Source organism: Scyliorhinus torazame, chromosome 2 (assembly GCF_047496885.1).
Source record: "Scyliorhinus torazame isolate Kashiwa2021f chromosome 2, sScyTor2.1, whole genome shotgun sequence".
NCBI lineage: Eukaryota > Metazoa > Chordata > Chondrichthyes > Carcharhiniformes > Scyliorhinidae > Scyliorhinus > Scyliorhinus torazame.
In genome coordinates, this window is record NC_092708.1 from 317,489,477 (window position 1) to 317,515,532 (window position 26,056).

Consider the following 26,056-nt stretch of genomic DNA (forward strand, 5'->3'; position numbering starts at 1 on the left):
AAAGTTTCAAGTCCAGGTGACCCGTTGTCAAAGCTGAAACTTCTAATAGTAATCAGTAGTTAAGTAAAAACATCCAGTATGTATGAAAAACAGATCATATGTGCATTATTCCATAGGCATCATCAGCCTGTCATATTATCCAATTTTATGCAACAGGCCTACCATATTTGGAAGCATTCAACTCAGTTGAAAGATCAAAACTGAACCATAAATGTTGGGAAACTGGAAATGGAAAGCTGAACAGAATTGATGAAAAAGTCTGTTATAACAATAGCAATACTAAATCTCAGCCAAAAAGACTCTGGTCTGTACTCGTTGGAGTTTAGAAGGATGAGGGGGGATCTTATTGAAACTTACAGGATACTGCAAGGCCTGGATAGAGTGGACATGGAGAGGATGTTTCCACTTGTAGGAAAAACTAGAAGCAGAGGACACAATTTCAGACTAAAGGGAAGATCCTTTAAAACAGAGATGAGGAGGAATTTCTTCAGCCAGAGGGTGGTGAATCAGTGGAACTCTTTGCTGCAGAAGGCTGTGGAGGCCAAATCACTGAGTGTCTTTAAGAGAGATAGATAGGTCCTTGATTAATAAGGGGATCAGGGGTTATGGGGAAAAGGTGGGAGAATGGGGATGAGAAAAATATCAGCCATGATTGAATGGCGGAGCAGACTTAATGGGCCAAGTGGCCTAATTCTGCTCCTATGTCTTAATTTCTTATAGACTTCAGTTCAATTGTTTTCCCTAAAAACACAATTACAAAAACATGCATCTCTCCATCCCCAACTCCAGGCGACAGAAAACAGGACCAGTAAGCACAAGCAGAAAACTCTGTTGCTACGATGTAACTAGAAAAGATATGAAGTATATATTATTAGAGGCAGTCAATGGTTAAAAAAGAAACAAAAGCAGAATTCTGGGCTTTTGCATTTTCCGGTTTTCCTTTTGTTTTCCCATGCGCTATTGAAGCAACACAAGATGTTTTAATACAGTAAAGGAGCTATATAAGGCTATATCAATACAAGTAATTTTTGGTTTTGCAGTGTGAATCTTGAGTTGTGTTCCAGCTGGATTCCAAGGAAAAACACAGGGCCCCCTTGGCAGGCGGTCTCATAATAGTCGGGTTAATGCCTTATGGACTATAACGTCAGCAAAATGCCAAACCTGGGAAAAAGACAGGATCCTGTTGCAATTTCTGTTCAAAACCCACCTGGAGTAGAATTAAATATTAAGAGTGTGAAAGTTCCTAGTCACAGGCTAAATAATTAATTTGCCAGCCAAGACTGCTAGAATCCAGACCTCACTCAGTCTTTGTCAAAATGCGCACAATAAACACTGAATTTCAGAAGCAATAGGACAAGTATGGCCCCTGGTAAAATTAAAATCAATGGAGGCCAGGGGAAAACTTCCATCTAGTAAAAATTAAAATTGTGGTAATTAAGGGACCAATCATCTCAGCCCACGGATATTGTCATTGAAGTTCCTCAGGATAATAATAATAATAATAATAATAATAATAATAACTTAGTGTCACAAGTAGGCTTCAATGAAGTTACTGTAAAAAGCCCCTAGTCGCCACATTCCGGCGCCTGTTCGGGGAGAGCGGTATGGGAATTGAATCCGCGCCGCTGGCCTGGTTCTAAATTACAAGCCAGCTGTTTAGCCCACTGTGCTAAACCAGCCCCTTGGATAATGACCTCGGACCCACCACCTTTAGCTGTTTCGTCAAATATCGTCCCCCATAAGATCAGAAGTGGGATGTTTATTGAAAATCGCACATTGTTCAGTGCCATTCGCAGCTTCTCAGATAATGAAGCAGTCTGTGTCCATACAAAGCAATACCTGGACAACATCCATGCTTGCGCTGATAAAAGTGGCAAGTAACATTCGTGGCATTAAATGCCAGACAATCACCATCTCAAACAAGAGTGTGTTTAGCAGCTTCCCTTGGAAAATCAAGGGTGTTACCATTGTCAGATTCTCCACCATCAATAGCCTGAGGATTACCACTGTCCAAAAACCTACCAGGACTACATAAATAAAATGGCTACAAGAGATCAGAGGCTGGGTATTGTGCAGCAACTAACTTAACTCTCGACTCTCCCAAACCTGCCCTGACGATGCACAAGTTAGTGTGTGGAGAATATTCCCATGTCCCAGGATGGATGCATCTCCAACACCACTCAAAGCTCAACACCATCCAGGACAAAGCAGTGCTTGATCAGCACCCCATTCATCACCATAAACATTCATTCCCTCCACCCCAAGTTCAACAAGGCTGGAGTATTACCATCTACAAGGTGCATTACAGCAACTCATCAAAGCTCCTTTGACTGCACCTCCTAACCTGTGAACTCTGTGATCCAGATGAACAAGGGAAGCAAATACATTAGAACACTACCACCTTCAAGTTACACCTCACTCCGACTTGGATACGTATTGCCATCAATTCATCTTAGCAGTGTCAACATAAACAGAAACATGCGTCTATACAGTGCCTTTAATATATACGTTAATATATACACAACTGTTTATAAATATGAGAAATGCTAGTAAAAAGTTTTTAAAATAAAGAAGTGTGTTGAAATAGTTAACCTAGAGGTAACAAAAGCATGAGAGCATCAACTGCAGATGAGCAGATGAGACAGGGGAGGATTCAGGCAATGTTGTGGAGGTGGAAATATTGTATGCAGTCTTAATGATGGCATAGATATGTGATCTGAAGCCGGTTCCACCTCAGACAGCTGCCAGGGAGAGGGATGGCAATGGAATGGAGCTTGTAGCATGGGCCAAAGACAATGGGCGCGATTCTCCGCTCCCGCGCCAAAGTGCCCACGCCGTCCTGAACGCCGTTGAGGTTCACGACGGTGCGAAACGGCCCCTATCCCGACCGATTCAGGGCCCGATAATGGGCTAGGAGCGGGGCCGCGTCATTTACACGCGCCAGGCCTTGTCACCACGTAAAGGCGGCGCCACATACATGATGCGGCCGGCGCCGCATAGCTGGCGTCACCCGCGCATGAGTGGTTGCCATCCTCTCCGAGTCCGTCCCGCAAGAGGATGTCAGACGGATCTTGCGGGGCTGCGGAAGAAAGGAGGTCCTCCTTCAGAGAGGACGGCCCGACGATCGGTGGATACCAATCGTGGGCCAGACCCCATTTGAGGCCCCCCCCCGGTGCAGGATCTTCTCCCCGCCCCCGCAGGCCACCCTCCCAGCGTTCCCGCGCTGTTCCCGCCGGCAGCGACCAGGTGTGGACGGCGCCGTTTTGGCCTGGCCGCTCGGCCCATCCGGGCCTGAGAATAGCGGGGGTGCCGGAGAATCGCCATTTTGGGTGTCTCGGGTGATTCTCCGGCCTGCGCAGCGCGGAACTAGACGGGGCCGTTCTCGCCACTTGGGAGAATCACGGGAGGGCGTCGGACCGGCGTCGCGGGACGTTTTGGCGACCCTGGCGATTTTCCCAACCAGCACGGGAGCGGAGAATCCCGCCCAATGACTTTGGTCTTCCAAATATTTAATTGGCGAACAATTTTGCTCATTCAATAGAATCAGTGTGATGATGAGACAGTAGGTGAGTCAAGAGGGGTGGTGGTGAGGGAAATCTGGGTGTCCCCAATGCACATGTGAAAGCTGATGCCAAGGGGCAGCATGAAGAGAAGAAATAGGAAGGGGGACAAAGATATATTCTTGGGTGACACTCCAGGAACAATACAGGAGCAGGAAGAGAAATCCATTGCAGGTGATTCTCTGAATACAGTGAGATAGCTGTTAGTGGAATGAGTGAAGGGCAGTCTCACTCAGCTGGAAGATAGTGGAGAGGCGTGGGAGGAGGAGGAGGTGTGGTCAGCTGTGCCATAGATTGTAGTCAGGTTGAGAAGAATACGGAAGGAAGTTTACCTGTGTCACAGTTAAAAACAATATCAATGGTGACTTTTATAAGAGCCATTTCATTCCGGGTGCGGCGATGACCAGCTACGTCGCACGTTTCGGCAGCTCCCGGTGGAACGGACTTTTGGGCTCTTAATAGGAGCCCCAACGGCAATTTTAACGGCTAAAAACACTGTGCGGTAAACCAGAAGGGAATTCCCCCTGGACACGGATGGAAAAAGGAGAGGAAAGTGGCCGGATTGCGGAGGATACTCTAGAGCAGTGGCAAGGAAGGCAAGCACAAAGCAAGATGGCGTCGGAAGGTGGCAGTCTAGTATGGGGCCCTGACCAACAAGAGTTCCTGCGGCGCTGTATGGAAGAACTTAAAAAGGAGATGAAGAAGGAGCTGCTGGCCCTGATATTACAGGCGATTGAAGGGCTAAAGGAGGAGCAAAAGACCCAGGAGCAGGAGCTTCGGGTCGTGAAGGCAAAGGCCGCTGAAAATGAAGACGGAATACAGGGCCTGGTGGTGAAGACCGAGATGCACGAGGCACAACACAAAAGGTGTGTGGAAAGGCTGGAGGTGCTGGAAAATAATGCGAGGAGGAAGAATTTAAGGATTCTTGGTCTTCCCGAAGGTGAAGAAGGGGCGGACGTCGGGGCATATGTGAGCACGATGCTTCACTCGTTAATGGGATCGGAGGCCCCGACGGGCCCGTTGGAGGTGGAGGGAGCTGATCGAGTTATGACGCGAAGACCGAGGGCTGGAGAAATACCTCGAGCCATAGTGGTGAGATTTCTCCGATATAATGACAGAGAGATGGTCCTCAGATGGGCGAAGAAAACTCGGAACAGTAGGTGGGAGAATGCGGTGATCCGCGTATATCAAGATTGGAGTGCGGAGGTGGCAAGAAGGAGGGCAAGTTTTAATCGGGCCAAGACGGTGCTTCACAAAAGGAAGGTCAAATTTGGAATGTTGCAACCGGCAAGACTGTGGGTCACACACCAAGGGAAGCACCACTACTTTGAGACGGCAGAAGAGGCGTGGACATTTATTGTGGAGGAGCAGCTGGAATAGGCAGGCCAGAAAAAGAACGTTTGGGACAAAGTGGTGGGGTGATTACGTGGGATGAAGGGGGGGGAAAAAAGGGGGAAGGGATGATCCCTCTAACGTTGTTATCTTGCGACCCTGTACTGTCGTGGGTGGGTGGGGGAGGGGGGGGGGGGGGGGGGGAGGATGAGGAATTAGGGTGGGGCCAAATGGGAACGCGGGCTTTGTCCGCGCTATGGTAGGCGGAACGGGAAGGGCATGGGACTCAGGCGAGGCGATGGGGAGGCAGGGGGGACGGAGCGGGAGGGAAGCCGAGGTCAGCAGTTTGCTGACTTCTGGGAGCAACATGGGGGTGCAATTACGCTAGAAAAGGATCTAGCGGGGGGGGGGGGGGGGGGGGGGGGGGTTAACTGGGTTGCTGCTGCTGGGGAGATGGGGGAGCTGGTACGGGGTGGGGTGGTCGAGGCGGGAGGGCGCCGTCGGGGGGAGATACGGCTACGTGGGAACCGGGTGAGGAGCTGGATTAAAAAGGGGATGGCTAGTCGACAAGGGGGGGGGGGGGGTAAAGAGCCCCCCAACCCGGCTGATCACGTGGAACGTGAGAGGGCTGAACGGGCCGATTAAAAGGGCACGGGTACTCGCACACCTAAAGAAATTAAAGGCAGATGTGGTTATGTTGCAGGAGACGCATTTGAAACTGATAGAGCAGGTCAGACTACGCAAAGGATGGGTGGGGCAGGTGTTTCATTCGGGGTTAGACGCAAAGAACAGGGGGGTGGTTATATTAGTGGGGAAACGGGTACTGTTTGAGGCAAAGACCATAGTGGCGGATAGTGGGGGTAGATATGTGATGCTGAGTGGCAGATTGCAAGGGGAGGCGGTGATTCTAGTGAACGTATATGCCCCGAACTGGGATGATGCTAATTTTATGAGGCGTATGTTGGGACGTATCCCAGACCTAGAGGCAGGAAAGTTAGTAATAGGGGGAGACTTCAATACGGTGCTGGACCCAGGGCTGGACAGATCGAGGTCCAGGACCGGGAGGAGGCCGGCTGCAGCTAGGGTGCTCAAGGACTTTATGGAGCAGATGGGAGGAGTAGACCCCTGGAGATTTAACAGGCCTAGGAGTAAGGAGTTCTCGTTTTTCTCCTATGTCCATAAAGTATATTCACGGATAGACTTTTTTGTTTTGGGAAGGGCGCTGATCCCGAAGGTGACAGGGACGGAGTACACGGCTATAGTTATCTCGGACCACGCTCCACATTGGGTGGACCTGGAGATAGGGGAGGAAAAAGAACAGCACCCGCCCTGGAGAATGGACATGGGACTATTGGCAGATGAGGGGGTATGTTTAAGGGTGAGGGGGTGTATTGAAAGGTACTTGGAGCTTAATGACAATGGGGAGGTTCAGGTGGGAGTGGTCTGGGAGGCGTTGAAGGCATTGGTTAGAGGGGAGCTGATATCTATTAGGGCACATAAAGGAAAGCAGGAGGGTAGGGAAAGGGAGCGGTTGCTGAAAGAACTTTTGAGGGTGTACAGACAATATGCGGAGGCACCGGAGGAGGGACTGTACAGGGAAAGGCAAAGGCAACATGTAGAATTTGACTTGTTGACTACGGGTAATGCAGAGGCACAATGGAGGAAGGCACAAGGTGTACAGTATGAATATGGGGAGAAGGCGAGCCGGTTGCTGGCCCACCAACTGAGGAAGAGGGGAGCAGCGAGGGAGATAGGAGGGGTGAGAGACGAGGAGGGAGAGATGGAGCGGGGAGCGGAGAGAGTGAATGGGGTGTTCAAGGTATTCTACGAAAGATTATATAAAGCTCAGCCCCCGGAAGGGAAGGAGAGAATGATGTGCTTTCTGGATCAGCTGGAATTCCCTAAGGTGGAGGAGCAGGAGAGGGCGGGACTGGGAGCACAGATTGAGATGGAGGAGCTAGTGAAAGGGATTGGGAGCATGCAGGCGGGGAAGGCCCCGGGACCAGACGGATTCCCGGTGGAATTTTATAGGAAGTATCTGGACTTGCTGGCCCCGCTTCTGACGAGAACCTTTAATGAGGCTAGGGAAAGGGGGCAGTTGCCCCCGACTATGTCAGAGGCAAAGATATCGCTCCTCCTAAAGAAGGAAGAAGACCCGCTGCAATGTGGGTCCTATAGGCCCATTTCTCTTTTAAATGTGGATGCTAAGATTCTGGCCAAGGTAATGGCGACGGGGATAGAGGACTGTGTCCCGGGGGTGGTTCATGAGGACCAAACTGGGTTTGTGAAGGGGAGACAGCTGAACACGAACATACGGAGGTTGCTAGGGGTAATGATGATGCCCCCGCCAGAGGGGGAAGCGGAGATAGTGGTGGCGATGGATGCCGAGAAAGCATTTGATAGAGTGGAGTGGGATTATCTGTGGGAGGTGCTGAGGAGATTTGGCTTTGGAGATGGGTATATCGGATGGGTACAGTTGCTGTATAGGGCACCGATGGCGAGTGTGGTTACGAATGGACGGGGGTCTGATTATTTCCGACTTTACAGAGGGACGAGGCAGGGGTGTCCCCTGTCTCCGTTATTGTTTGCACTGGCGATTGAGCCCCTGGCCATGGCACTGAGGGGTTCCAGGAAGTGGAGGGGAGTGTTTAGGGGAGGAGAAGAACACCGGGTATCTCTGTATGCGGATGATTTGTTGTTGTATGTGGCGGACCCGGTGGAGGGGATGCCAGAGATAATGCGGATACTTGGGGAGTTTGGGGATTTTTCGGGGTATAAATTGAACATGGGGAAAAGTGAGTTGTTTGTGGTGCATCCGGGGGAGCAGAGCAGGGAAATAGAGGATTTACCGCTGAGGAAGGTAACAAGAGACTTCCGATACTTGGGGATTCAGACAGCCAAGAATTGGGGAACCTTGCACCGGCTTAATTTAACACGATTGGTGGAACAGATGGAGGAGGACTTCAAGAGATGGGACATGGTGTCCCTGTCACTGGCGGGTAGGGTGCAGGCGGTTAAAATGGTGGTTCCCCCGAGATTCCTCTTTGTGTTTCAGTGCCTCCCGGTGATGGTCACGAAGGCTTTTTTTAAGAGAATCGAGAAAAGCATTATGAGTTTTGTGTGGGCCGGGAAGACCCCGAGAGTGAGGAGGGGGTTCTTGCAGCGTAATAGGGATGGGGGGGGGGGGGGTTTGGCACTACCAAGCCTAATGATTATTACTGGGCCGCCAATATTTCAATGGTGTGTAAGTGGATGGGAGAAGGGGAGGGAGCGGCGTGGAAGAGATTGGAGAGGGCGTCCTGCAAGGGGACCAGCTTACAAGCAATGGTGACGGCACCGTTGCCGTTCTCACCGAAGAAATATACTACAAGCCCAGTGGTGGTGGCAACATTGAAAATTTGGGGGCAGTGGAGACGGCATGGGGGAAGGACAGGAGCCTCGGTGCGGTCCCCGATAAGAAATAATCATAGGTTTGTTCCGGGGAGAATGGATGGGGGATTTGGAGCATGGCAAAGAGCTGGGGTAGTACAATTGAGAGATCTGTTCGTAGATGGGACGTTTGCGAGTCTGGGAGCGCTGACGGAAAAATATGGGTTGCCCCAAGGGAATGCATTTCGGTATATGCAACTGAGGGCTTTTGCGAGGCAACAGGTGAGGGAAATCCCGCAGCTCCCGACGCAGGAGGTGCAGGACAGAGTGATCTCAAAGACATGGGTGGGGGATGGTAGGGTGTCGGACATATACAGGGAAATGAGGGATTGGGGGAGGGGGGGGGGGATCATGGTAGATGAGCTGAAAGGGAAATGGGAAGAAGAGCTGGGGGAGGAGATTGAGGAGGGGCTGTGGGCTGATGCCCTACGTAGGGTAAACTCGTCGTCCTCGTGTGCCAGGCTAAGCCTGATACAGTTCAAGGTTCTACACAGGGCGCATATGACTGGAGCACGGCTCAGTAAATTTTTCGGGGTAGAGGATAGGTGTGGGAGATGCTCGAGAAGCCCAGCGAATCATACCCACATGTTCTGGTCATGTCCGGCATTACAGGGGTTCTGGGTGGGGGTAGCGAAGGTGCTTTCGAAGGTGGTGGGGGTCCGGGTCGAGCCAGGCTGGGGGTTGGCTATATTCGGGGTTGCAGAATAGCCGGGAGTGCAGGAGGCGATAGAGGCTGATGTTTTGGCCTTTGCGTCCCTAGTAGCCCGGCACAGGATATTGCCTATGTGGAAGGAATCCAAACACCCGGGCGTGGAGACCTGGATAAACGACATGGCAGGGTTTATAAAGTTAGAACGGATCAAGTTCGTATTAAGGGATTCGGCTCAAGGGTTCACCAGGCGGTGGCAACCGTTCGTCAACTACTTCACAGAACGAAAGAGGGAATGAAAAAGAAGGAAAACAACAGCAGCAACCCAGGGAGGAGGGGGGCGGGGGGGGGGGGGGGCGGGAGGATCCGGGCGGGCTCTTAGGGATGTCATTGTACATGTATAGACATTTGTTATAGGTAATGTATATTGGACTGTTGGATTGTATCTTTGGAGAGTAACTATTTTTGACAAGGCAGTTGCCATTTAGTTTTGTTTTTGTTTATATATTATTTATTTACTTGTTTAAAACTGGCCACTGTTATTTATATTGCTTTATTGTTGTTTAAAAAAAAACTATGTACTGTTATGTTTGGCCAAAAAATCTTGAATAAAATATATTTTTTAAAAATAAGAGCCCTTGGTATTAGGGGCAAGATATTGGCATGGGTAGAGGATTGGCTGACTGGCAGAAGGAAGCGAGTGGGCATAAAGGGGTCCTGTTCAGGATGGCAGCCGGTGACTAGTGGTGTTCAGCAGGGGTCAGTGTTGGGACCCCAGATATTCACAACATACATTAAAGATCTGGAAGAAGGAACTGAAGGCATTGTTGCTAAGTTTGCAGATGATACAAAGATATGTAGAGGGGCAGGTTGAGGAAGCAAGGAGGCTGAAGGACCTGGACAAGCTAGGAGAGTGGGCAAAGGAGTGGCAGATGGAATACAATGTGCAAAAGTGTGAGGTTATGCACTTGGGTAGGAAGAATAGAGGCACAGACTATTTTCTAAATGGGAAAAAGGCTTTGGAAATCTGAAGCACAAAGGGACTTAGGAGTCGCAGTTCAGGCTTTCTTAAGGTTAACATGCAGGGTCAGAGGCTTCCGGGTGCGGCGATGACCAGCTGAGTCGCACGTTTCGGCAGCTCCCTGTGAAACGGACTTTTGGGCTCTTGATAGGAGCCCCAACGGCAATTTTGACGGCTAAAAACACTGTGCGGTAAACCAGAAGGGAATCCCCCCTGGATACGGATGGAAAAAGGAGGAGAAAGTGGCCGGATTGCAGTGGATCCTTTAGAACAGCGGCAAAGAAGGCAAGCAAAAACCAAGATGGCGTCGGAAGGTGGCAGTTTAACATGGGGCCCTGAACAACAAGAGTTCTTGAAATGCTGTGTGGAAGAGATCAAAAAGGAAATGAAGAAAGAGCTGTTGGCCCCGATACTACAGGCGATCGAAGGGCTAAAGGAGGAACAAAAGACCCAGGAGCGGGAGCTTCGGGTCGTGAAGGCAAAGGCAGCCGAGAATGAGGACGACATACAGGGCCTGGTGGTGAAGACGGAGACGCAGGAGGCACATCAGAAACGATGTGTGGAAAGGTTGGAGGCACTGGAAAACAACGCAAGGAGGAACAACCTGAGGATTCTTGGTCTTCCTGAAGGTGTGGAGGGAGCGGACGTCGGGGCATATGTGAGCACGATGCTGCACTTGTTAATGGGAGCGGAGGCCCCGGCGGGTCCGTTGGAGGTGGAGGGAGCATACCGAGTGATGGCGCGAGGACCGAGAGCAGGAGAAATTCCCAGAGCCATAGTGGTGAGATTCCTCCGTTTTAAGGATAGAGGAATGGTCCTTAGATGGGCGAAGAAAACTCGGAGCAGTAAATGGGAGAACGCGGTGATCCACGTTTATCAAGACTGGAGTGCGGAGGTGGCGAGAAGGAGGGCGAGCTTTAATCGGGCCAAGGCGGTGCTTCATAAAAAGAAGATAACATTTGGAATGCTGCAACCGGCAAGACTGTGGGTCACATATCGAGGGAGGCACCACTACTTTGAGACGGCGGATGAAGCGTGAACTTTTATTGCGGAAGAAAAACTGGAATGAGCGGGTTATTAAAAAGAACGTTCGAACAAAGTGGTGGGGCGAATGTGGGGGGCAAAGAGGGGTTTTATGTACTAATCCTGCGATGTGGTAACTTTTCTCTCTCCCACAGGTGGTGATGGGGGGAGGAGGGGAGGTGGAGGAGATGGGGCTTTGGCCATTGGGGGCGGGGCCAAGGGAGAAGCGCGGGCTTGGTTCCTGCGCTATGATAATCATGGCGGGAATAGAGAAGCAGGAAGGAGGGGGCGTCGCACGGTGCGAGCCGAGGTCACGGGGGGAAGCCGAGGTCAGCCAGAGTTTGCTGACTTTTGGGAGCAACATGGGTGGAGTAATTACGCTAGCGGGGGATTGGGGGGGGGGGGGGGGGGGGGGGGTGGGGGGGGAATTACTGGGTTGCTGCTGCTGCTGGGGAGAGGGGGGGAAGCTGGTATGGGTGAGGAGGGCGGGGCTGGGGGGGGATTACTGGGGCTGGCGGATGGGGGAGCGGGGGGAAAGTTTGGAAAGGGGGGGAGCGGGGGGGGGGGGGGGGCACCGCCTGGGGGGAGATACTGCTGGTGGGAACCGGGTGAGGAGCTGGAAAAAGGTGATGGCTAATCGACAAGGGGGGGGGGGGGTGGGAAGCCCCCCAACTCGGCTGATCACGTGGAACGTGAGAGGGCTGAACGGGCCGATAAAGAGGGCACGGGTACTCGCACACCTTAAGAAACTTAAGGCAGATGTGGTTTTGTTACAGGAAACGCACCTGAAACTGATAGACCAGGTTAGGCTACGCAAAGGATGGGTGGGGCAGGTGTTCCATTCGGGGCGAGATGCGAAAAACAGGGGGGTGGCTATATTAGTGGGGAAGCGGGTAATGTTCGAGGCAAAGACTATAGCGGCGGATAACGGGGGCAGATACGTGATGGTGAGTGGCAAACTACAGGGGGAGACGGTGGTTTTGGTAAACGTATATGCCCCGAACTGGGATGATGCCAATTTTATGAGGCCGATGCTAGGACGCATTCCGGACCTAGAGATGGGAAAGCTGATAATGGGGGGAGATTTTAATACGGTGTTGGAACCAGGGCTGGATAGGTCGAAGTCCAGGACTGGAAGGAGGCTGGCAGCAGCCAAGGTACTTAAAGATTTTATGGAGCAGATGGGAGGTGTGGACCCGTGGAGATTTAGCAGACCTAGGAGTAAGGAGTTCTCGTTTTTCTCCTATGTCCATAAAGTCTACTCGCGAATAGACTTTTTTGTGCTGGGTAGGGCATTGATCCCGAAGGTGAGGGGAACGGAGTATACGGCTATAGCCATTTCGGATCACGCTCCACACTGGGTGGACTTGGAGATAGGGGAGGAAACAGGAGGGCGCCCACCCTGGAAAATGGACATGGGACTAATGGCAGATGAGGGGGTGTGTCTAAGGGTGAGGGGGTGCATTGAAAAGTACTTGGAACTCAATGATAATGGGGAGGTCCAGGTGGGAGTGGTCTGGGAGGCGTTGAAGGCGGTGGTTAGAGGGGAGCTGATATCAATAAGGGCACATAAAGGGAAGCAGGAGAGTAAGGAACGGGAGCGGTTGCTGCAAGAACTTTTGAGGGTGGACAGACAATATGCGGAAGCACCGGAGGAGGGACTGTACAGGGAAAGGCAAAGGCTACATGTAGAATTTGACTTGCTGACTACAGGCACTGCAGAGGCACAATGGAGGAAGGCACAGGGTGTACAGTACGAATATGGGGAGAAGGCGAGCAGGTTGCTGGCACACCAATTGAGGAAAAGGGGAGCAGCGAGGGAAATAGGGGGAGTGAGGGATGAGGAAGGAGAGATGGAGCGGGGAGCGGAGAGAGTGAATGGAGTGTTCAAGACATTTTATAAAAAATTATATGAAGCTCAACCCCCGGATGGGAGGGAGAGAATGATGGGCTTCTTGGATCGGCTGGAATTTCCCAAGGTGGAAGAGCAGGAAAGGGTGGGACTGGGAGCACAGATCGAGGTAGAAGAAGTGGTGAAAGGAATTAGGAGCATGCAGGCGGGAAAGGCCCCGGGACCGGATGGATTCCCAGTCGAATTCTATAGAAAATATGTGGACTTGCTCGCCCCAGTACTGACGAGGACCTTTAATGAGGCAAAGGAAAGGGGACAACTGCCGAGGACTATGTCTGAAGCAACGATATCGCTTCTCTTAAAGAAGGAAAAGGACCCGCTACAATGCGGGTCCTATAGACCTATTTCCCTCTTAAATGAATGTAGATGCCAAGGTCCTGGCCAAGGTAATGGCAATGAGAATAGAGGAATGTGTCCCGGGGGTGGTCCACGAGGACCAAACTGGGTTTGTGAAGGGGAGACAGCTGAACACGAATATACGGAGGTTGTTAGGGGTAATGATGATGGCCCCACCAGAGGGAGAAACGGAGATAGTAGTGGCGATGGATGCCGAGAAAGCATTTGATAGAGTGGAGTGGGATTATTTGTGGGAGGTGTTGAGGAGATTTGGTTTTGGAGAGGGGTATGTTAGATGGGTGCAGCTGTTGTATAGGGCCCCAGTGGCGAGCGTGGTCACGAATGGACGGGGATCTGCATATTTTCGGCTCCATAGAGGGACAAGGCAGGGATGCCCTCTGTCCCCATTATTGTTTGCACTGGCGATTGAGCCCCTGGCGATAGCGTTGAGGGGTTCCAAGAAGTGGAGGGGAGTACTTAGGGGAGGAGAAGAGCACCGGGTATCTTTGTATGCGGACGATTTGCTACTATACGTGGCGGACCCGGCGGAGGGGATGCCAGAAATAATGCGGATACTTGGGGAGTTTGGGGATTTTTCAGGGTATAAATTGAACACGGGGAAAAGTGAGTTGTTTGTGGTGCATCCAGGGGAGCAGAGTAGAGAAATAGAGGACCTACCGTTGAGGAAGGTAACAAGGGACTTTCGTTACCTGGGGATCCAGATAGCTAAGAATTGGGGCACATTGCATAGGTTAAATTTAACGCGGTTGGTGGAACAGACGGAGGAGGATTTCAAGAGATGGGATATGGTATCCCTGTCAATGGCACGGAGGGTGCAGGCGGTTAAGATGGTGGTCCTCCCGAGATTCCTCTTTGTGTTTCAGTGCCTCCCGGTGGTGATCACGAAGGCTTTTTTAAAAAGGATTGAAAAGAGCATCATGGGTTTTGTGTGGGCCGGGAAGACCCCGAGAGTGAGGAAGGGATTCTTACAGCGTAGCAGGGATAGGGGGGGCTGGCACTACCGAGCCTAAGTGAGTATTATTGGGCCGCTAATATTTCAATGGTGAGTAAGTGGATGGGAGAGGAGGAGGGAGCGGCGTGGAAGAGATTAGAGAGGGCGTCCTGTAGGGGGACTAGCCTACAGGCTATGGTGACAGCCCCATTGCCGTTCTCACCGAGGAACTACACCACAAGCCCGGTGGTGGTGGCTACACTGAAGATTTGGGGACAGTGGAGACGGCATAGGGGAAAGACTGGAGCCTTGGGGGGGTCCCCGATAAGAAACAACCATAGGTTTGCCACGGGGCGAATGGATGGGGGATATGGAATGTGGCAAAGAGCAGGAATAACGCAACTGAAAGATCTGTTTGTGGATGGGAAGTTCGCGAGTCTGGGAGCGCTGACCGAGAAATATGGGTTGCCCCAAGGGAATGCATTCAGGTATATGCAACTGAGGGCTTTTGCGAGGCAACAGGTGGGGGAATTCCCGCAGCTCCCGACACAAGAGGTGCAGGACAGAGTGATCTCAAAGACATGGGTGGGGGATGGTAAGGTGTCAGATATATATAGGGAAATGAGGGACGAAGGGGAGACTATGGTAGATGAACTAAAAGGGAAATGGGAAGAAGAGCTGGGGGAGGAGATCGAGGAGGGGCTGTGGACAGACGCCCTAAGCAGGGTAAACTCGTCGTCCTCGTGTGCCAGGCTAAGCCTGATTCAGTTTAAGGTATTACACAGGGCACATATGACTGGAGCACGGCTCAGTAAATTTTTTGGGGTGGAGGATAGGTGTGCGAGGTGCTCGAGAAGCCCAGCGAATCATACCCATATGTTTTGGTCATGCCCGGCACTACAGTGGTTTTGGATGGGGGTGACAAAGGTGCTTTCAAAAGTAGTAGGAGTCCGGGTCGAACCAAGCTGGGTGTTGGCTATATTTGGGGTTGCACAAGAGCCGGGAGTGCAGGAGGCGAGAGAGGCCGATGTTTTGGCCTTTGCGTCCCTAGTAGCCCGGCGCAGGATATTGCTAATGTGGAAAGAAGCCAAGCCCCCGGGGGTGGAGACCTGGATAAATGACATGGCGGGGTTTATAAAGCTAGAGCGGATTAAGTTCGTCCTAAGGGGGTCGGCTCAAGGGTTCACCAGGCGGTGGCAACCGTTCGTCGAATACCTCGCAGAAAGATAGACGGAATGGGAAAAAGAAGGCAGCAGCAGCAGCCCAGGATCGGGGGGGGGGGGGGGGGGGGGGGGGAGGAACCAGAAGGACTCTCAGGGTTGTTAATATATACTGTATAGTATGTATAGGTCGTTGCTACAGATAATTATATATTGGACTGTTAAATTATATTTTTGGAGAGTGTTACTTGTGACAAGGCAGTTGCCAATTAGGGCTAGTTTTCATTTTTGTTATTTATTATTTATTCATTTTTTGTTTATAAAATAGGTCATTGTTATTTGTGTTGTTATAATATTGTGTAAAGGATGCACAATGTACTGTGTTGGTTGACCAAAAATTTTCAATAAAATATTTAATAAAAAAAAACATGCAGGTTCAGTGGGCAGTTAGGAAGGCAAATGCAATGTTGGCATACATGTCGAGAGGGCCAAAATACAAGAGCTGGGGTGTACTGTTGAGGCTGCATAAGGCTCCGGTCAGAGCCTATCTGGAATATTGTGACCAGTTTTGGGCTCTGTATCTAAGGATGTGCTGGCCTTGGAAAGGGTCCAGAGGAGGTGCACAAGAATGATTCCCGGAATGAAGGACTTGTCATACGAGGAGGGGTGGAGGACTCTGGGTCTGTACTCAATAGAGTTTAGATGGATGAGGAGGGGAATGTCACTGAAACCTACAGAATACTGAGAGGCCTAGATACAGTGAATGTGGAGAGGATGTTTCCACTAAGAAGAGAAACTAGAACCCGAGGGCACAGCTTCAGACTGAAGGGACGATCCTTTAAAACAGGGTTGAAGAGGAAGTGTGTGGAGTCTGCACGTTCTCCCCATGTCTGCGTGGGTTTCCTCCGGGTGCTCCGGTTTCCTCCCACAGTCCAAAGACGTGCAGGTTAGGTGGATTGGCCATGATAAATTGCCCTTAGTGACCTTAAGTTAGATGGGGTTATTGGGTTACGGAGATAGGGTGGAAGTGAGGGCTTAAGTGGGTCGGTGCAGACTCGATGGGCTGAATGGCTTCCTTCTGCACTGTATGTTCTATGTTCTTCAGCCAGAGGATGGTGCATCTGTGGAACTCATTGCTGCTGAAGGCTGTGAAGGTCAAGTCATTGAGTGTCTTTTTTAAAAAATATATATTTTATTCAGATTTTTTGGCCAAACAAAACAATACAAAGGTTTTCCTTTTTACAACAGTAAAACAGTATAAATAACAGTGGCCTTTTTTTAACAAATAAATAAATATATAGACTAAATGGCAACTGCCATATCAAAAATAATAACTCTCCAAAATAAAATCAAACAATCCAATATACATAGCCTAGTACAAATATTTATACAAAAACACCCCTGTGGACCCCCCCCCCCCCCACTCTCTCCCTCCCCCCCATGGGTTGCTGCTGTTACCTTCCCATTTCTTTTATCGTTCTGCGAGGTAGTTAATGAACGGTTGCCACCGCCTGGTGAACCCTTGAGCCGAACCCCTTAGTGCAAACTTTATCCGTTCTAGTTTTATAAACCCTGCCATGTCATTTATCCAGGTCTCCACGCCCGGAGGCTTGGATTCCTTCCACATAAGCAATATCCTTCGCCGGGCTACTAGGGACGCAAAGGCCAAGACATCAGCCTCTTTCACCTCCCGCACTCCCGGCTCTTCTGCAACCCCGAATATAGCCAACCCCCAGCTTGGCTCGACCCGGACCCCCACCACCTTCGAAAGCACCTTTGCCACCCCCACCCAGAACCCCTGTAGTGCCGGACATGACCAAAACATGTGTGTGTGGTTTGCTGGGCTTCTCGAGCATCTCCCACACCTGTCCTCTACCCCGAAAAAGTTACTGAGCCGTGCTCCGGTCATATGCGCCCTGTGTAAAACCTTGAATTGTATCAGGCTTAGCCTGGCGCACGAGGGCGACGAGTTTACCCTACGTAGGGCATCAGCCCACAGCCCCTCCTCAATCTCTTCCCCCAGCACTTCTTCCCATTTCCCCTTCAACTCATCCACCATGATCTCCCCCTCGTCCCTCAATTCCCTGTATATATCCGACACCCTACCATCCCCCACCCATGTCCCCGAGATCACTCTATCCTGGACCTCTTGCGTCGGGAGCTGCGGGAATTCCCTCACCTGTTGCCTCGCGAAAGCCCTCAGTTGCATGTCCCGAAATGCATTCCCTTGGGGCAACCCATATTTTTCCGTCAGCGCTCCCAGACTCGCAAACGTCCCGTCTACGAACAGATCTCTCCGTTGCACAACCCCAGCTCTTTGCCATGCTCCAAATCCCCCATCCATTCTCCCCGGGACAAACCTATGGTTATTTCATATCGGGGACCGCACCGAGGCTCCCGTCCTTCCCCTATGTCGTCTCCACTGCCCCCAAATTTTTAGTGTTGCCACCACCACTGGAATTGTGGTGTATTTCTTCGGGGAGAACGGCAAAGGCGCCGTCATCATTGCTTGTAGGCTGGTCCCCTTGCAGGGCGCCATCTCCAATCTCTTCCACGCCGCTCCCTCCCCTTCTCCCATCCACTTACACACCATTGAGATATTGGCGGCCCAGTAGTATTCACTTAGGCTCGGTAGTGCCAGCCCCCCCCTATCCCTGCTACGCTGCAAGAACCTCCTCCTCACTCTCGGGGTCTTCCCGGCCCACACAAAACTCACAACACTTTTCTCAATTCTCTTGAAAAAAGCCTTCGTGACCATCACCGGAAGGCACTGAAACACAAAGAGGAATCTCGGGAGGACTACCATTTTAACCGCCTGCACCCTACCCACCAGTGACAGGGGCACCATGTCCCATCTCTTAAAATCCTCCTCCATCTGTTCCACCAATCTTGTTAGATTAAGCCGGTGTAAGGTTCCCCAACTCCTGGCTATCTGAATCCCTAAGTACCGGAAATCTCTTGTCACCTTCCTCAGCGGTAAGTCATCTATTCCCCTGCTCTGCTCCCCCGGATGCACCACAAACAGCTCACTCTTACCCATATTCAATCTGTACCCCGAAAATTCCCCAAACTCCCTGAGTCTCTGCATTATCTCAGGCATCCCCTCCACTGGGTCCGCAACATACAGCAATAAATCATCTGCATACAAGGATATCCGGTGTTCTTCTCCTCCCCTGAGTACTCCCCTCCACTTCCTGGAGCCCCTCAGTGCTATGGCCAGGGGCTCAATCGCCAATGCAAACAGTAACGGAGACAGGGGACACCCCTGCCTCGTCCCTCTATGAAGACGGAAGTAATTTGACCTCTGTCTGTTCGTGACCACGCTCGCCACCGGGGCCCTATACAGCAGCTGTACCCATCCGATATACCCTTCTCCAAAACCAAATCTCCTCAGCACCTCCCACAGATAATCCCACTCCACTCTGTCGAATGCTTTCTCGGCGTCCGTCGCCACCACTATCTCCGCCTCCCCCTCTGGTGGGGGCATCATCATTACCCCTAGCAACTTCCGTATGTTCGTGTTCAGCTGTCTCCCCTTAACGAACCCCGTTTGATCCTCGTGGACCACCCCGGGGACACAGTCCTCTATCCTCGTCGCCATCACCTTGGCCAAGAGCTTAGCATCTACATTTAAAAGGGAAATGGGCCTGCAGAACCCACACTGCAGCGGGTCTTTTTCCTTCTTCAAGAGGAGCGATATCGTTGCCTCCGACATAGTCGGGGGCAGCTGCCCCCTTTCCCTGACCTCATTGAAGGTTCTCGTCAGAAGCGGGGCCAGCAAGTCCATATACTTCCTATAGAATTCCACCAGGAATCCGTCCGGTCCCGGGGCCTTCCCCGCCTGCATGCTCCCAATCCCCTTTACCACCTCCTCCATCTCAATCTGTGCTCCCAGTCCCACCCTCTCCCGCTCCTCCACCTTAGGGAATTCCAGCTGATCCAAGAAACACATCATTCCCTCCTTCCCTTCCGGGGGCTGAGCCTTATATAACCTCTCATAAAATGCCTTGAACACCCCGTTCACTCTCTCCGCTCCCCGTTCCATCTCTCCCCCCTCATCTCTCACCCCACCTATCTCCCTTGCTGCTCCCCTCTTCCTCAATTGGTGGGCCAGTAGCCGACTCGCCTTCTCTCCATACTCATACTGTACACCCTGTGCCCTCCTCCACTGTGCCTCCGCCTTATCCGTGGTCAGCAGGTCAAACTCCACATGTAGCCTTTGTCTTTCCCTGTACAGTCCCTCCTCCGGTGCCTCCGCATATTGCCTGTCCACCCTCAAAAGTGCTTTCAGCAATCGCTCCCTTTCTTTACCCTCTTGTTTCCCTTTATGTGCCCTTATGGATATCAGTTCCCCTCTAACCACTGCCTTCAACGCCTCCCAGACCACTCCCACCTGAACCTCTCCATTGTCAGTAAGCTCCAAGTACCCTTCGATGCACCCCCTCACCCTTAAACACACACCCTCATCCGCCAATAAGCCCATAACCATTCTCCAGAGTGGGTGCTGTTCTTTTTCCTCTCCTACCTCCAGGTCTACCCAATGTGGAGCGTGGTCCAAAATAGCTATGGCCGTATATTCCGTCCCTGTCACCTTCGAAATCAGTGCCCTTCCCAAGACAAAAAAGTCTATCCGTGAATATACTTTGTGGACATGGGAGAAAAATGAGAACTCCTTACTCCTAGGCCTACTAAATCTCCAGGGGTCTACCCCTCCCATCTGCTGCATGAAGTCCTTGAGCACCCTGGCCGCTGCCAGCCTCCTCCCGGTCCTGGACCTCAATCGGTCCAGCCCTGGGTCAAGCACCGTATTGAAATCTCCCCCCATTACCAACTTTCCCGCCTCCAGGTCCGGGATACGTCCCAACATACGCCTCATAAAATTTGCATCATCCCAGTTCGGGGCATATACGTTCACCAGAACCACCGCCTCCCCTTGCAATCTGCCACTCACCGTCACATATCTACCCCCACTATCCGCCACTATGGTCTTTGCCTCAAACAGTACCCGTTTCCCCACTAAGATAGCCACCCCCCTGTTCTTCGCATTCAAACCCGAATGAAACACCTGCCCCACCCATCCATTACGTAGTCTGACCTGGTCTATCAGTTTCAGATGCGTCTCCTGCAACATAACCACATCTGCTTTTAATTTCTTTAGGTGTGCGAGTACCCGTGCCCTTTTAATCGGCCCGTTCAGCCCTCTCACGTTCCACATGATCAGCCGGGTTGGGGGGCTCTTTACCCCCCCCCTTGTTGACTAGCCATCCCCTTTTTTAACCCAGCTCCTCACCCGGTTCCCACGCAGCCGTGTATCCCCCCGACGGCGCCCTCCCGCCTCGACCACCCCATCCCGTAACAGGTCCCCCTTCTCTTTAGCAGCAGCAACCCAGTTAACCCCCCCTCCCCCCCTCCGCTAGATCCCTTCCTAGCGTAATCGCACCCCCCATGTTGCTCCCAGAAGTCAGCGAACTCTGGCTGACCTCGGCTTCCCCCCTTGTCCTCGGCCCCCACTGTGCGAGGCCCCCTCCTTCCTGCGTCCCTGTTCCCGCCATAATTACCATAGCGCGGGAACAAAGCCCGCGATTCCCACTCGACCCCGCCCCTAATGACCGGCGCCCACAGTTCCTCATACTCTTCCTCCCTCCCCCCCCATCATGGGGAAGAGAGAAAAGTTACAGGATCGCAAGATTAACAAACTGAAAAATCATCCCCCCCCCCCCCCTTTTTCCTCGCCCCACATAATCACCCCACCACTTTGTCCCAAAAGTTCTTTCTCGCGCCAGACTATTCCAGCTTCTCGTCCACAATGAATGTCTACGCCTCTTCTGCCGTCTCAAAGTAGTGGTGCTTCCCTTGGTGTGTGACCCACAATCTCGCCGGTTGTAACATTCCAAACTGGATCTTCTTTTTGTGAAGCACCGCCTTAGCCCGATTAAAACTTGCCCTCCTTCTCGCCACCTCCGCACTCCAATCCTGGTATACGCGGATCACCGCGTTCTCCCACCTGCAGCTCCGGGTTTTCTTCGCCCATCTTAGGACCATCTCTCTGTCATTATAGCGGTGAAACCTCACCACTATGGCTCGAGGTATTTCTCCTGCCCTTGATCTTCGCGCCATAACTCGATAAGCTCCCTCCACCTCCAAAGGGCCCGTCGGGGCCTCCGATCCCATTATCGAGTCAAGCATCGTGCTCACATATGTCCCGGCGTCCTTAAATTCTTCCTCCTCGAATTATTCTCCAGTACTTCCAGTCTTTCCACACACCTTTTGTGCTGCGCCTCGTGCGTCTCTGTCTTCACCACCAGGCCTTGTATTTCATCTTCGTTTTCAGCAGCCTTTGCCTTCACGACCCGAAGCTCCTGCTCTTGGGTCTTCTGCTCCTCCTTTAGCCCTTCAAGCGCCTGTAATATCGGGGCCAACAACTCCTTCTTCAATTCCTTTTCAGCTCTTCCACACAGCGCCGCAGGAACTCTTGTTGGTCTGGGCCCCATAACAAATGGCCACCATCCGACACCATCTTGCTTTGAGCTTGCCTTCCTTGCCGCTGCTCCAGAGGATCCTCCGCAATCCGGCTGCTATCCTCTCCTTTATCCATGCGTGTCCGGGGGGATTCCCTTCTAGTTTACCGCACAGTGTTTTTGGCCGTTTAAATTGCCGTTGGGGCTCCTTTTAAGAGTCCAAAAGTCCGTTCCACCGGGAGCTGCCGAAACGTGCGACTTAGCTGGTCATCGCCGCACCCGGAAGTCGTCATTGAGTGTCTTTAAGACAGAGATAGATAGGTTCTTGATTAATAAGGGATCAGGGTTATGGGGAGAAGGTGTGAGGATGAGAAAAATATCAGTCATGATTGAATGTTAGAGCAGTCTCAATGGGCTGAATAGCTTAATTCTGTTCCTGTATCTTATAACATCAAGGTCTAAAGTCTATCAGACGACATTCCTGAAAAATATTATGCTCCTATGTTCTGAAGTCAATTGGGATTACACCATGAACTGAAAGCTGCTTTGCAGTGATGTCAGAATGCCATTATAAATAAAAACAGAAAATGCTGCAAAAGCTCAGCATGTCTGACAGATTTCCAGTATCCGCAGTATTTTGCTTTTATTCCATTATAAATACCTGACCAAAGTCCACTGCAGAAGAGCAATGAAGTTTTGTATTAACAGAGCATCTTATCACATCTCCAATTGTCTCGAAGCACTTTACTCAAAGTACTTTTGAAGTGCAGGCAAAAAAAGCTTACTTGTGCGACACCAAGCTTCTTAATTTCACTAGGGATGATGCACCTTGGTCCAGTTTCTCCAGCAAAACCACACCTAGAAATTGAAAGAAATATTCAATGTACCAGATATTATGAAATCTCACACCTACATTAATAGCTATTCTGAACATGCAACAAAATGTCAAGAAACAGTTCAATTGACAGAAAATAAGCATCCAATTACTCTTTTGACAATGAGGTTTTTAATACTGGATTACTTTTCCATCATGCTAGTTTTTTTCCCTCTGCTAATTTTTGCCTACAGGGACTATGACAGTCTGGCTCCATTCAATTTTCTAAGGCTAAACAAATTGAAGATTCTGGTTGGTGACGATATGTGGGAACCAGAGGGATTATCCACTGCAGAAGGTGCCAACTTTGCTACCAGTTGAGGTCAGTGAAGTCAGTGCAAGCCAGAGACTGAATCAGACATCTTCCTAATCTGCATAGCCAATTGCCCACAGGGTAAAACTACTCAGCCATCAGAAAAGTAAAAGGAAGATCCTTATTTATTTTTTTTCTGTGGAACTTATAGAACAGTCTAGCACATATCCCTTGAATAAAAGTTTGCCTATTATTTTTTTTCCCATCTCTATCCTCAATGCAGGCTGTAGTGAAAATTTGTATTTACTGATTAAGGCCTGATAGTAAATCGGGTCCAGCATGTCTTTTAACAAAGATGTTCAAAAGAATGTTTGTGTACCCCCCAACTTGAATATGCTTTGGATACTTTGGAAAAGATCACACAACAGAGAAGACATCAGGATTTGAGCACCTGCTCAAGTTCGGTTGTGAACAGAGTAAATGAGCATGTCGCTCAATTATTGTTGGTGGCATTGATTGGAACCAATTGTTGACAAGCCACTGAATTTTAGAAAAGCTAGACTTTTGAGCGAGGAGAGTGTGTAGGTTTCGCCACAAATTTACTTTTCAATTCCTGGTTCCTTCCTGTTGCCAATCTTTTTAGCAGATATGCATATATGACTTTTGTGCGGAATTAATCTGGGACAGATGGTTCATTCTAAAGGTTGTGCATTTTGGAAATTCAGGAGGTAGCGTGTAGTGTTAAGAGAATTCCAGATTGTACATAAAGCTAACATATTGGGCCGTAACTTCACATGGAGTAGCAATTGAGTTGAGGGGGAGGGGGGCAGGGGGGTGCAGCAAGTAGTTGGTTCAGGTCACTAGGGGGATGGTCAGCCCTCAGGGGACAGCCAACTCGGACTTGGGAGGGCGGAGGTGGGGTCAGGCCTTGCAGGGAGGATGGAGGATTGGGACATGTGTCGGGCCTCTGTAGTGGTTGTTGCGTTGGGCATGGGGGGGGGGGGGGGGGGGGGGGTCGCTGTGGAGGAGTTCAGGCAGGATTCTGTTGCAGGTGAGGGGGGGGGGGGAAAGGAAAGAGGTCAGAGTCTGTACAATATTTAACTTTTTCTGGGTAACTATTGATATGACACAGTCAGAAGCATACAAAGTTTGCAATTTAAAAATCACAATTTTTGGATGATTTCCAGTCCAGGGCAATTATCCAGGGAAAGTTTGTACTTCGGGCAATTGCCGTGCAAACCTTATCTGTGTACTTGCAGGTGGGTTTCCAGTGTATCTTTGGGGTACCTCGCCAATATTATCTGTGCACTTACAGGCGAGTTCCCAGCCATCTTTGTGGTACCTCCCCAATATGATGCCCTGAAGTTTGGAGGTTACAGCCCATTGTTTAAAATAAATGCCAATGAAAATGTTCTAATGTTTTAATGTCTTTTTTATAAAGCCATGCCGTGTGCCTTACGTTTCTTTGTCGAAAAAGAGAGCCTATTATATATGAAATAAAATTAAATATGGAGATAAAAGGGCCATTCTCCAAAGTAAAGTGCAAGTTCACTTTTCGCTCTTACAAGGTGTATTTATTCACTGTTCTGCAAATATATCCAAACTAGTAGATGCAGGATGGGTTTGAACCATTCTGAACTGTCTTTTAGTATTACTAATTCTCCTGCTGGGGAAATTGAGCTTCTGTCAAAACTGTCAAAATTTAGAGTGTGCGTAAGTGATCATGTTTACATTCTTTAAGTGCACAAATTAACCAGGTGAAATTAAAGTGTTTAAACCCAGTTTCTCACCACACGTGTTACATATAGTGCTTCACCCAAGTTATGGGTAAGACTACTTTTCCCAGAGTATCAGGCTACTACAGGAGTTAGGCTAGGTTTCAACTCTAAATTCTAACTCCACCTTATGTTAGGACCAAGTAGTAACTATTTTATAATATAAAATATAAAACATATTTAGGTGATATAGTCGGATCCATGTTTAACGATCACCTTGCAAACCCACGACTACTACCACCTCAAAGAACCAGTGCAGCAGATACCTGGGAACCCCACCACCTTTAGGCTCCCCTCCAAGTCACTCACCACCCTGAGCTGGAAATATATCGCCGTTCCTTCACTGTCGCTGGGGCAACATCCTGGAACTCCCTCCCTAATAGGACAGTGGGTGTAACTACACCTCAAGGAATGCATCGGTTCAAGAAGGCAACCCATCATCACCTTCTGGAGGGCAACTAGGGATGGGCGATAAATGCTGCCTGAACCAGCCACGCCCACATCCCAGAAATGAATTTTAAAAAAAAATTCACAATGCAATGACAGAAAGATTTGTCACATTTCAAAATCTGAAAAATACTGCATTCGCAAAGACATTTTTGTGATTAGTTTCTTTTCTTGCCGCTGATGGGAGTTTAGATATTTAATTTATTCTAACCAGCTACCTTTTTTAAAACTTACATCTAACTACAAGAGTTTAATAATTAAGAGTAAATAAGGCTTCTTAAGGAAGCAGCACTACTACGAAAGATTTTGTTGACTATGGATGAAGCATTTCAGTCACTCTGGTACCCACTGTTAGTTGAAGGCCTCAACCGCAGTAGCGATAGTCCATGCTCCAACTCCAGGCACACTCATGCATAGATGTAACCACAGAAGAGGCAGGATTCCAACTAGTAAAAGCTCAGTTGTGTAAATAAATTTTATCAAATAATAATAAATGCAGCATTATCTCATAAAAATTTTCAAGAGAATGTAGAATCACAGAATCCCTACAGTGCAGGAGGCTTTTCTGCCCATCGAGTCTGCACCAACCTTCGGAAAGAGCACCCTATCCCCGTAACCTTGTGATTCCAGGATGCAAAATCAGGCCAAACAGGTGGACACATTGCATCACTATTTTTTAAGCAAGTGAAGAACTTAATTCCACCCAGGAGCCCAAAATGTAGACAAAACTAATCACCTAGGACAATTAACCTACCTGAGATGGGGAATCAGGTGCAGTAATCTGTGCATTTTAATCCTACAGATGACTAACAGTTTTATTTAGTTGTGAAAAATATATTTGTTCTAGTTTGTTCTTTAAAGGGCCACGAGATATT

General features: G+C 50.0%; 1 protein-coding gene across 1 annotated transcript in view; it reads right to left on the minus strand.

Moving 5' to 3' along the window:
- actr10 (actin related protein 10) overlaps positions 1 to 26,056 on the minus strand; it is a 60,336-nt gene that overhangs the window by 20,548 nt on the left and 13,732 nt on the right. Inside the window, exon 2 of the mRNA XM_072489414.1 lies at positions 22,618 to 22,690. Coding sequence (XP_072345515.1) covers positions 22,618 to 22,690 — 73 coding nt within the window. The remainder of the gene's footprint in view (positions 1 to 22,617; positions 22,691 to 26,056) is intronic.